At 33.3% G+C, this 12309-nt stretch overlaps 1 protein-coding gene across 1 annotated transcript in view; it reads right to left on the reverse strand.

Annotated features, from left to right (window-relative positions):
• The window catches only part of LOC110026515 (probable serine protease EDA2), a 77196-nt gene that overhangs the window by 17086 nt on the left and 47801 nt on the right, over positions 1-12309 (reverse strand). Inside the window, exons 7-10 of the mRNA XM_020727481.1 lie at positions 6387-6481; positions 2946-3026; positions 1635-1718; positions 1389-1487 (exon numbers count right to left, since the gene is read on the reverse strand). Coding sequence (XP_020583140.1) covers positions 1389-1487; positions 1635-1718; positions 2946-3026; positions 6387-6481 — 359 coding nt within the window. The remainder of the gene's footprint in view (positions 1-1388; positions 1488-1634; positions 1719-2945; positions 3027-6386; positions 6482-12309) is intronic.

Here is a 12309-nt window from a genome sequence, read left to right on the forward strand (position 1 = left end):
TATATATATATATATATATATCTATGTGTGAGAGCATGCACGCGCGCAATCGTGTGTGTGCCGCGAACTCCGACCTGTTGGTTGACATCCTCGGTATAAAACCCATCAGGTCGGGAGTTTGAATCTACTCTGTCACGGTTAGCCTTAAGGAGGTGGTACTCGAATGGTTATATATATATATATTCTTCAATTAAAACAAGTAAAACCTACTTTATCTTAATAAACCTTCGGTCGGCTAGCCCCACACGCGTAAGAGTTTCACCCGTCTTCCTCCTCTTCCCGCTCTGCCCTTGCAGTTCAATCTCAGTGGCTCCTTCACACACAAAATGGCTGCATCAATATCCACGAGAGCTCCTCCTTTGCGCCAACTGCTCGAGACCTCTTCCTTCGATTGGTTAGGACATAGGCTGCTCGCTCACCGCTACGAGTAAGGCTCGGTTCCCACTCTTCTTTGCACAGGTGGCGTCAAAGCTCCTCCCGCAAGCCGTCTCCTCTGGTTTCGATGCCTTCCTCTTCTTCTCCTTCTTCAACTTTGATTCCTCATTCACGCACGAGAGGCTCGACTCACCACACGCATGAGTTTTTTCCTCCTTCCCTTTCTTCCTTCGTGCGTCGAAGTCTAAGTTGAAACCGCTCGATTAGGGTATGGCTTCAATTTCCTCATTTTTGTCTTTACTCTCGCTTAATTGTTTACAGTCGATAAGAATTCCCCCGATTCTTAAAATGAATCGGAGACGTGTTTATATATTTATTATTTATTTATTTATTTATTGGTTCTTATTATTTTTTTGTTATTACAAACTAGAATAATAATAATATTAACAATAATAATAATGATGATGATGATAATAATAATATTATTATTAGTATTATTAATAGTAATAATAATAATATTATTATTATATATCCTAAATGGGAGCACCAAACAGTCAAGAACTTGCCTTCTGCATTAAGAACAATTTATAGTTGTTCATTATATAATTTACAGGGAAATAATGTAAAGGTAGCGCTGTCCTTGATCATATATGCTTAAACTTTAAATTGATAAAACCCTCAACCAACTAATAAAGTACCACAGGAGCATATGAACAATAACAGATCAATATGAAACTAAAGCTAATGCCATGTAAAGGGCTTCTAAAATCAGGATTTGTAAGTTGTAACTAACAGGATAAAAAACTGCAATAACCTCTAAATAAGTCAAATAAGTAAAGTTAATTGAAAGGAATGGAACATATTCCTCCAACCAAAAGAATCTAAATTTTTATAGCAATATGTTAGAAAATTAAGCGTGATGCAAAACAAAAAACCCTTATGTTAAGTTAATCCCTTCTCTAGTTGAAGGAACTTTTCTTATCATGACAGTTTTTCACTTTTTTTATCATTACCTTCATATTCACATTGTGAGAGCCACAAATCAATATGTTCTATAATCTGCTGTCTCACTTTCTTCACTGCCTCAGGAGATGTACAGTTTCCAGCATCGCCTAAAGAAATTTACAAAGCATGAATCTCAGTAGAGTTTCACCCATTCATGTACAGTTATATTCATCATATAAGAAAAGAAATCCAAAATACATTACTTATAATGTTGGATAAGAGATTATGCTGGTACATACTAATTCATGCCATACCTTGAATGTTCAAAGGAGATTGGGGACAGCCACGCAGATCTGTACCATGGCCACAGTTATGGCACTTGGTGATGTAGGAAGGCACTGATGATCAAGTTAAGAAACATTTAGAAACAATAGTATTCAATAAAAGCCAACAAATTTCCAAGAAATGAAGCACAACAATAATTTTAATAGAATTTAAAGACGATTTGAAAAGCCAAATATAGGTATTATGAGTATTTCTAATTTGGATTCAAAGGATAGAAGTTCATAGAAAGAACAAAAAGGTAAGTTAATGACCAAAAAACCATTATTTATAGTTAAGACAATCTAGCTCCCTCTAGCAAACATAATTTGCTTGTCTGAGGCCACTTCTTCTAGTGACGTGCTTCCAACCTCACTAAATCGAGAATAAATAACAGTTTTCAAATAACTTAACAACATAATCTCAGGACATCTACTTTTATGACCCCTATAATATTTGAATGAAATACTAATGCAAGTATCCAATCATTTATATGGTAACATTCCTCGTCATATATACAAATAAAGCCTCTGCATAGCAGTCATATGGTTTTGAGCATAGATATTTCTAGTTACAAGTCGTAAATTGTATCTTATACACTATAGATGAATTTTAAAGCTAAAACAGGCCCGTTTTGGCAAATATCAAATTAATGGCAGCCAAAATTGATGTCAGTCCAATTTTGAGCCACATTGACATGGGTGGAAAGAGGGAGGCTCCGCCTAAAGCATAAACAGCAAGCTTGCACAGATCATGGTTGCTAACCAGCATAGGTAAATTATTGCCGGTAGGCTCAATATGGATGCACAGGTCCTAGTAGACTAAGGTGCGGTGCAGGGAAACTACGTGCCAGGTTTGGACGTCCAATTTAACAAAACTTAACCAAACAGCCTTCTGGGTTTAACAAAAGCAGCGCCACCAAGACAACCATATATTTCTTGCTTCAACTGATCTTTTAATATACATATGCAGAATAGCTACCGTATATGCATGCATGTGATGATTATATCAGAAATACAAATAACGGAAATAATGTTCAACTCAAATACGTTTTAGATAAAATTAAAGTAAATAAAAGTAGGAAGATACAACTATTAAAAAAAAAAACAGAAAAATACTAGCAAAACAAGACGTAAAATCCACCCAAATTGCTGAAACTTGTGAAACTAAACTCACTGGTTAAGGTTAAAAAATAAAGAAAGATTTAAAGCACTTCTATAAACATACAAGAAAGCACATAATTATAACCCCTTTCAGCAGCAATATTTCAAAATACATATACATTTATTTTTGAAGAAACTCACTATCCTTCTCAGGTGATGATGTTTGCTTCGATGCATGGCGCCAAGGATCTTGTGAGCCATTTGTGAAGATAATTTTTGAACCTGCATGTACATACAAACGTAATGCATTACTATCGGAATCAGGAATAAGGGAAATAAAAAAGTGAAGCACTAATCATAAAAGCTTGAAAAGAAATTAACATAATTGAAAGAAGAATTTAATGGATTTCTCAGATAAAGGTATTAGTAACAAGAATTAAGAGAAACAATAGTAATTTAGCTCGATTGTGGTAAAATGATCATAAAATGAGTCCAGGAAAACCAACAAAAACATGAGAGCAATGTAATAACTGATGGGTACTCTTGCGGATAATACAGAGAGAAAAAAATCAACTGTAATAAATTTATTGCTTGGCAATAGTGAGAAATTAGATTTATCAAAATTCATATCTGGTTAGCTTTCACTATGAAAGGGTCTGAACCAATGTTGATCTGTTTCCAAGACAACCAACTTCCATGAGATCTAGTTAGTTTTGAACATCTCCTTGATTTGAACCATAGCACGTCACTAGACTTTATCCTTCTTTATCCATCCAATGTTTTCCTGATTTATCGACAGGACCGGCTTCAAACCTTGCTGACTAGGACCTCCTTGTGCACTTAACATTCCATCCATCAGTTTTTTATATGATCTCACTAATGCCCAACATTTAAAAAATCAAGTAAGACAAATTTGAAAAAGTACCCCCCAATTTTGCATCCTCAAAATTCAATCAAAAAAAAATTTATAAAATTCTACGCATGAAATCAATCAATTCGATATAAAACACTATATATGAATTATATTTGGATTGTGAGTTATAAAATCCAAAACTTATAAGTATAATTAATTTAATTAACCCCTTAATCTCCCTAAATCCCGTCTCTCCATTGTTCATAGCCGACTCCCACATATGCACAAGCATCCATTCGATGAGATCAAACGGCTAAGATCCGATGGATTTTTCCTTAAGTATTAAATCCCAATCCCTCTCCCATATTGTCCTCCTCGAGCAATCAGCGGCTCGGGTACTATAGCAAAGTTGAAAGCAAGCGAACCGAGAGGCTAACAGGGAAGCCGTAACCCGGGATTCGAAGCTCCGAGGCGATTTTAAGTAAAAATCCCTCTCTCCATTGAGACATTCCTTTAAAGCACAATACATTCCATTAAAGCACAATATCCTCAAAAATATGTATAAAAATGTGTACATAAATGCTATATATTTTAGATGTATCAGTTATCAACTTAACCTAATGAATTCTACCCAATGAAGGTAGAGGATCATGGTTTAGAAAGTTGATGGGCTATGGACCCCATCAACTTTACCCTTCATATGTGAAAGATTAAGCCTTTAAATATGATTTAGAACATCAATAGTACAGATGCCCAAAGACGAAGAATTAAGACAAAGCCCCAAAGGCAAGCCAATCTAGAGAGCTTTTGTTTAGATGATTTTTTCTTAAGAAAAAAACCTTAAAAGATTTTATGCAAAAATATTAGCAAAATTTTTGGTGAAAACTTGAAGTGGATTGTTGATCCCCAATTCACTATAAAACGAGACAATTTAACTGAGAAGCAGTTGTAAGAATGAATGTTTAATCAACTATACCCTTGACATGTTGAAGATTGAACTTCAAAAACCTTGCATTTTCCACGGCATATATACACATTTTCATATTTTATAGGATTTTGAATATTTACATGATTTGTATAGGGTGAAAGATAAAAGCTTACATGCTCCTAAATGGTCCTAAGAAGATCTAGAGCACTAAACATAGCCACTAAAACTATCTTGGAATTTTCAAGTTTCAAATTACATTTTCTTTGATTTTTTTCCCTATAATGGTAATTTCCTTTTTTAAAGGAGATATTTTTTGTTTTTGTTTTTCAAGAACTATATTTTAACTTTCAAAGTTATCTTATTATTCATTTTTTGTATTTTTTAATTTTTATGCTATCGAAATTAGTAGGTATATCATTATGGATTTCTTAACTTCGATCAATGAAAACAAGTTTTTTCATGAAAAAAAATGGTGTTTTAGCGAGAAGTTTAGATATTTTTCAAAGCAAAGTAATTTCTATGGAGATTAAATCAAAAAAGCATGCGACACACTTTACAATGTGACTTATTTTGCATCTAAGTCTCACTAAAATCCATCTAGACTCACTTGAGGTTGCTTTATTTACAACATTACATATGTTGATAGATGAAAAGTTTCAATGAAATGCGTGCGAATGCATGTTGTTGCACATTTTGATACTATTTTGTACAACATCAGCCATCTGACCCTATTACAATATAAATACGTGCTTAGAGCTATTAATGGAAGCATTTTGAACACAAAATCATCTAGAATCTATCTAAAAATGTCCTCCATATCACATAAAAACAACATGAATTGAGTGTGGGCACCACCAAGCAACTATATGAGTGTGTGCGCAAGGTGAGGCGGGTCCTCAGAGCATTCTAGCATTCAGGATGCATCAAGACGACCCATTTAAATAAAGGGTCAATGAATGAACATTTATTTCATGTAATTGGACATTCATAATTGATTTCTAGAGAGGTTTGGTCTGCTTGACCTCATTGTTGTCGCATTCAACTGAGTCAACACCGCCTTGATATTAACCTAAAATTTTACTACTATTAAATCTAAATCAAGTTAGAAGAAAGGAAAGAGAGATGAAAATTACCAAACAATATCTTCTAAAACATAGCATAATTCATTAACTAATACTGAATTGCATTGAAAAATCACAAGCATACCCAACATGTCAAAAAAAAATCTGCTAGAGTAACAAGTTTTTCAATAAAAATACACAAACAACATTATGATCCTCAGCAATGACACACCAAACGAATTGGATTTATGACTTTTTCATAGAAATACACATTCAATAGCATCTTATATATATAATTTTTTTTTCCAGATTAACTTAACGGGGTGTTTGGCTACAAGAAGGATTTAGCGTTAATAGGATTTAGTAAATCTGGATTTATTAAATCCACCACCTTGCTGGATTTATTAAATTCGGTTTCACATGAATAGAAGACAAAATTCGGACCTTAAATCCAAAATTTCATAAATCCATGGAACTTGCACTTTTAATGTTTGGCTGGATTTAGTAAATCCGGTCATAACGTCTGTTAAAAGGGCACTACCAAACACCCCCTAAAGCAAACTTTATAATGGAAAAGCCTAGGAGCTCGATTTGTTATCATAAAACATCGAAAACAATTTTGTAAAACATTTAATATTAACTAAGGACATCAACAAATAACCAAACGATTAAATGCAAATGCTTGAAGGATAATTTTCGTCTTGATATGTAATCGATTTGCATTAGCAGGCAATAGATCCAAATATTAGCCAAAGATTAATAATAACATAAGTGGCCAGCTATATAAGAAAGGTTCATACCAGCGATTCTTGTACCACCATAGTATATATTAGTCATATCCACGTCAGGGTAAATACCTTCACCAAACACATTCTTGCAAAGATCCAAATGGTATCTATAACAAAATAATTTTGTATCATTAATTTGTAAGCATCATATTTACCCAGTAAAATTTTCAGTAACATGCTATAGCACAAATGGCACTTAATAACATCAACATGACAAATATACCACAACGTTTGATTGATTTCACCTACACATATGACTTTCATGATTAAAGTTGTTTGATAGATAAGCAAACATGCCTCTAGATTGCCCTTTGGCATTAGACTCCAATTGTAAGTTAAGGGATATTTCATTAAATGGTAATATCGAAAACCATATTATAAGGATCTACATGTTTGAGAAAAAGGAATGGAGTAAAAGTCCAAAATAGTCCCTCGATTATTAAGAAGTGTCCAATTTAATCCGGGTTTTAAAATGCTCCAATTTAGTCCAAGACTATTAAAAGTTGCTTCAAATTGATATTAAATCATATTTTTCATTAAATTTATGGTGACCTACATGAATTGAAGGATATTTTTGTCTGTTATGTAATTATTTAAAATTTATGTGATTTGTATATATATTTACTTTTTATTTATTGTTGAAAATTTAGTGGAAGCGTGATATTTAAAGGGACAAGGATGATTGACAATTTTATCTAGAGGCTAGGAGTAGCATGCATGAACAATAATAATATAGAACCAAGATTAGGATGATATGAACACAAGTCACAAAGATTACTATTAGTTACACGAATTTAAAAGTCTTTATTCATCTGAAACACAAATAATATACAATGATATTTACTTTAGACATCTCTGTCTTATTCTTTTATTTTCTAATTATTTTTTTTAGCATGCTTATGATAATGCTTACAATATGAACATAAAGTGTTATCTAAGATTTGGATTGACTACCAAGTTAGGCTAGATTTATTATATGTACAACTTTTTTTTTCATTATCAAGCGTTCTATGCTTGGTATTGTCACTTTATGCTAAAGAAAATTTATTTTTATGGTGTGAGTGAAAGGATCCATAACCCAGTAAATGGAGAAGGTTGTTTCTCTGTCATTAATTCAAACCATAATTTAGTGCTTATCACTAAACTGGCCCAAAAGAGAGGTTTTATGTTTATTGCAGCATATCAATTTTCTTTAGTGTATCTATCATATTTAAGTGATCGACTAGTTGGCATGATAGATATTGATATGGTTGATGAAACAAATTATTTGGCCGAATAAGTTTTTTTTATAGAGGACAATCCTTGTAAATTGCTGAGTATATTATTAGTATGTGACTTGGGCAGTTATGCTCTCAGTTCGGTCGATATATAATCTTGGAAAAATATTACTTGTATAGAGTAAGTCGACAATTTGAAGTTTCTAAAGCAACTGAGATGATGGATTGTCTTCGTTTCTAGTATGAACAATGTTAATCGAATAAGCTCGATCTCACTAGACATCAAAATGAATGCCATTGCTATATTGTTGGATAACATGTTCAAACCTAGCACTAAGTCTAGTTTTGTCCGGCTCTTCCAAACAGTTACATAGAGGTTACTATACTCAATTAACTTGTGTGCACTGTTAACTGTCCTTTATAGCTTTCATGAAGAATGATGCTCAGAAATATGAGTGTTAAATGTGACTACTATAAAGGTCAGAAGCCTTGAATCAGTAAAGATAGTAGCAGTGATATCATCATCATTTATTTCCTTTTTTCATCCTTATCTTCTTCCTTTTTTCAATTCATTCATGCTTAATGCTTTCTTGAATTTTATTACATAATAAGAGATAATGATTAGGCTATGGCAGGAGAGGAGACTCCCTCAACTAGAGTTTGGGCTAGTGAAACATCTACTAGCTATATTGATAGGCTTTTCAAGATCACAGACATGGGCATCCTCATCAAGTGGAGCCTCATCTAGCTTTCATAATTTGTTCGACGAGCCCATACCTACACTGACACAAGGGCCTCTACTGAAGTTTCATTTAAAACCAGAATGTCTATCAATGTTGTGCTTGCCATTTTTGAGAATTTTGAAATAGATACACTAAAAATGCATGCCTCAGATTTTATTACTCTAGGCCATCATTTCCCATGGACCCTCTCTCTGCTTCTTTGCAAGGGAAGATATCTGGAGTAAAAGGAGTTTTAGATACATTTGTATATACTCTAAAAGTTTTTGACATTACCAAATTGGCCGAACTTTCTACATTGGATGCTCCTTTAAGTCCATATTGGGACACTCAACTGAAATTTACTTCTGCATTTCCACCTCTTTTTTTAATAGTATTTACTTACATAATAACACAATTGTTTGCTTTGTACAGCACCTGAATTAGTGGAACATCAATCTAAGATTCATTGCATATGCTCTTCAACTGCTAAGCCATGACATAGAAGGATGTAGGATATTATAATTTGATAGAATCTAATATCCAGGTTGGATCTATGATCACTTGAATCAATGGATTGTTTATAGTAAATGTTAACCCCACTTCAAATTTCTTGGCTCATTTTGGCTTAGATGACAATAACTTGATATATATTGAGGATTGGCCCAGCAAATCAGGTTGTTGAATATCGTTCTGGCGAAGTCATCACTGTCTAATCTCTACCAGCATGCCAAGATTATTATGGAAGTTGTGGACTTGGCAAATGAAAAATATAAGAGTATCGAGTTCCATTAGATAACAATTTCATAGATCAGCCACCATTGCTAGTGAGATTAAGAGCCTTTTTTCTAGGATAAAGAACATCTAAAAAGAATTTATGAGCTTGATGCCTTATAAGAGAGTCAGGTGGGTGCAATAGGTAGAACAGATGACAAATCAATATCAGATATGACAGCAACCCATGTTAGACACTAAGGTTCCATTGAGTCGAGCTGCAAAGGATTTGTTGAGCACTGAGGATGAGCACTAGTCACTTGCTAGTTCCCACCATTATGTAGCAACTTAAAAATTTATAGATTCGACTCTCTTAATTTGCTTTTTTCTTCACTTTTTTCATGTTAATGTAAACTTGACGTTTATATTGATTTATACTGATTTATAAAAAAATAGTTCTGTTTTCAAGGTTGATGTCTTATACTGGCATTGTGCTCTGAAGAAATTTGTCTTTGTTAGACTTTAGTGCTTGGAATTGGGGCAAGGAAGCATGTTCGACTCTAATATATAGAAGTCACACTTGCCACTCTGTCTTAGCAAGGCCAGCATGTTGAGGGAATTGGGATTATATTAAATCTTAAATATCAACCTCCAAGAGTATCTGACTTTTTTTCTTCCTCTTATATCCATTGTCATTTTCCTTGAGAAGGAGCAAGTATATTCGAGTGTTTTGTCTTTATTTCCATGAATAAGAATTATGGATGAAATTAATTTTGAAGTTTAAGTTTATTTAAATTTGAATTGGGTCAATATTGTGTCAATCATATATATTAACTTCGGGATTAGGAATTTATAAATAAATAACCAAAAGAATAAACTGAGACAAATTTGATTGAATAAATTGTTTTGCTAGCTTTTAATCTTACATGCACAAGTTAGATGTGTGAATCCTTCAATTGTGGTATTATTACAATTACCAAATTGCGGATAACTAGCAAAACCCCTGGATATCTTACTCAAGTAACTTCTTTTCCTTGACAAAATTTTTGATATACTTTGTTTTAGTTTGCTAGTACTCCTGAACTTGTTCAAATTTAACACAATGAAAAATTTATTTGAGGAGATTAAATTAAATTGCATGTTGACTTGATGCAGTTCAAAGTTCTTTTTTAATTCTTTGCATTTATTCAATCATTAATCGTTGTTCGGTTTCTGATTCTCAGAATTGAATAAAACAAAATGGCTAGTTTAGTAATTTTTTTATCGGTGAATCCTAATTTCCCTTCCACTATTTTAGTTCCATTTGAAAACTCTAACTTTAAATTATTTCGCATCATTCTTTGTTGTCATAGATTACTGCACAGAGTCAATTTATGTAGCAAAAAGTTAAAATTGGCAATCTATTGCCAATGTCATATCTTAACATAAAAATATTCGACATCATTAAACATGCTCTTACATGAGATATATCATATGCACTAAAGAAGACATATCCAGTGAATAAGATTTCTACCAATAAAAGATATGGGTAAGAGCTAATAGAAACCTTTTTCTTGCAGTACATAAATGTTGTTTCCTGCTTGATTCATACTCACGACTTAATACCGACCAACTGCCTCAATATTTATCCTACTTTGTATTCAAGTAATCTCAGTGGTATTTTGTCAGAAATATTTGAGTTATTTTAAGTTTTCTAGATGTCAATATTTAACTAGAAATATTTTAGTCAAAATCATTGAGTTTGTTACCAATTAGTTTGTGCTTTTGTTAGCAGTTTGTTTGTACATTGTTAGCATATTATTTCAAATGTAGGAGTTTTAAGCCATGTGAGATAATTTATGGCAAGAATAAAATTTACAACAGGGCAGGGATTCTTCCTCCTCCAATTTTGTATTGTAATGCATGAACAAGTGGGAGATTGAAGAGAATTTAAGAGAGGATTTCCTTTTACAAGAGTGAAGCATGTTTTTTTTTTTGGAAATTCTTTCTTTGTGTACTCTTCTCCTCCCATCTATGCTTCTTGTTATTGGTTTGAACGTGACATTGTTTCTGTAGGTTTTGATACCATATAAATTGTTGTAAAGTATATGAATCTTAATTGTGTATGTAGTTCTTGAACCACATTCTCCTCAATAGTGTGACATTGACCTTTTTTCATCCAAATTAATTCCCATCCTGTTTTCAAATTTTAGCAATGAAGTTATTAACTTCTTTGGATAAGCAATTTGAATAGTTATTAGACAGTGATACAGAAATTAATTTAAATTTTCATTGCATAGTTATCCATAGATATATTAGAATATTAATAACTAAATAAATTTCCATTGTCTAATTTTTCTATGCTGAGCAAAATAGATACGAGCTTAATATTTGAAATTTTTTCATCAATATTTAAGTTGTCATTCAGAATTCATTATTTCATTAGTATTGTTCTAATCAATATCACTAAATATGCTAGAAAATTGTGTAATAACAGAAATTATATTATAAAAATTATAATAATAAAATAAAATAAAATAAATAATAATAGGAGGTGTAGCCGTTTGGAGAGACGCATCTCTTCGAGTCAAACATATTGATATCGTTCGATCTTTTCTTCATTCAAACCATAGAATAGAAGTGAACGAGAGAGACATCGGGAGAGTTCGAGAGGGAACGATTGTGTGTGTCCTAACCAAAGAAGTAGGAGGAAGAAGGTAACAATTATTCTGTTCTCGCAAGAGAAAGTAGAGGAAGAGGAAGAAGAAAAGATCGCAGTGCTGTCTGCATCGAGCCGTGCGAAGGAGAAGGAAAGTGGTTGAGCGGCATCGAAGACTTACCTAGACTGAGCTGCAATCAAGGAGGAAACTATAGATTCTTATGGTGGTGCGGTGCGTAGGAGAAGAAAGGGGGACGTCGATGTTGTGTGCTTGCACAGAGCAAGAGAAAGAATAAAAAATTGCGAGTATTGTCTACGTCGGAGGGGGTTTACCAAAGGGAAATATATTGGGATTTTCATATTTATTTTACACTGATTTTTATGATATTGCACTCTAAAGAAAGATATTTTTGATGTTTTGTTGCAGGAATGATGAATTAGGGTCATTGGAGAAAAAAGATGCAAAAAGAAGCGAATTTGGAACGAAAATGACCAAAATGTGAAGAATTGAACTAGGGCGCCGGCGGCGAGCCCAACGACATCGACGGCGAGATTTTCCCGAGACTCCAGAATTAATTTACTTAGAAGGCTCGCCGACGACGCCCTCGAGTCCGCCGACGGCCAGCTCGGCGGGGGGGGGTGCGCCA

This window comes from Phalaenopsis equestris, unplaced genomic scaffold (genome assembly GCF_001263595.1).
Source record: "Phalaenopsis equestris unplaced genomic scaffold, ASM126359v1 Scaffold000374, whole genome shotgun sequence".
Lineage (NCBI taxonomy): Eukaryota > Viridiplantae > Streptophyta > Magnoliopsida > Asparagales > Orchidaceae > Phalaenopsis > Phalaenopsis equestris.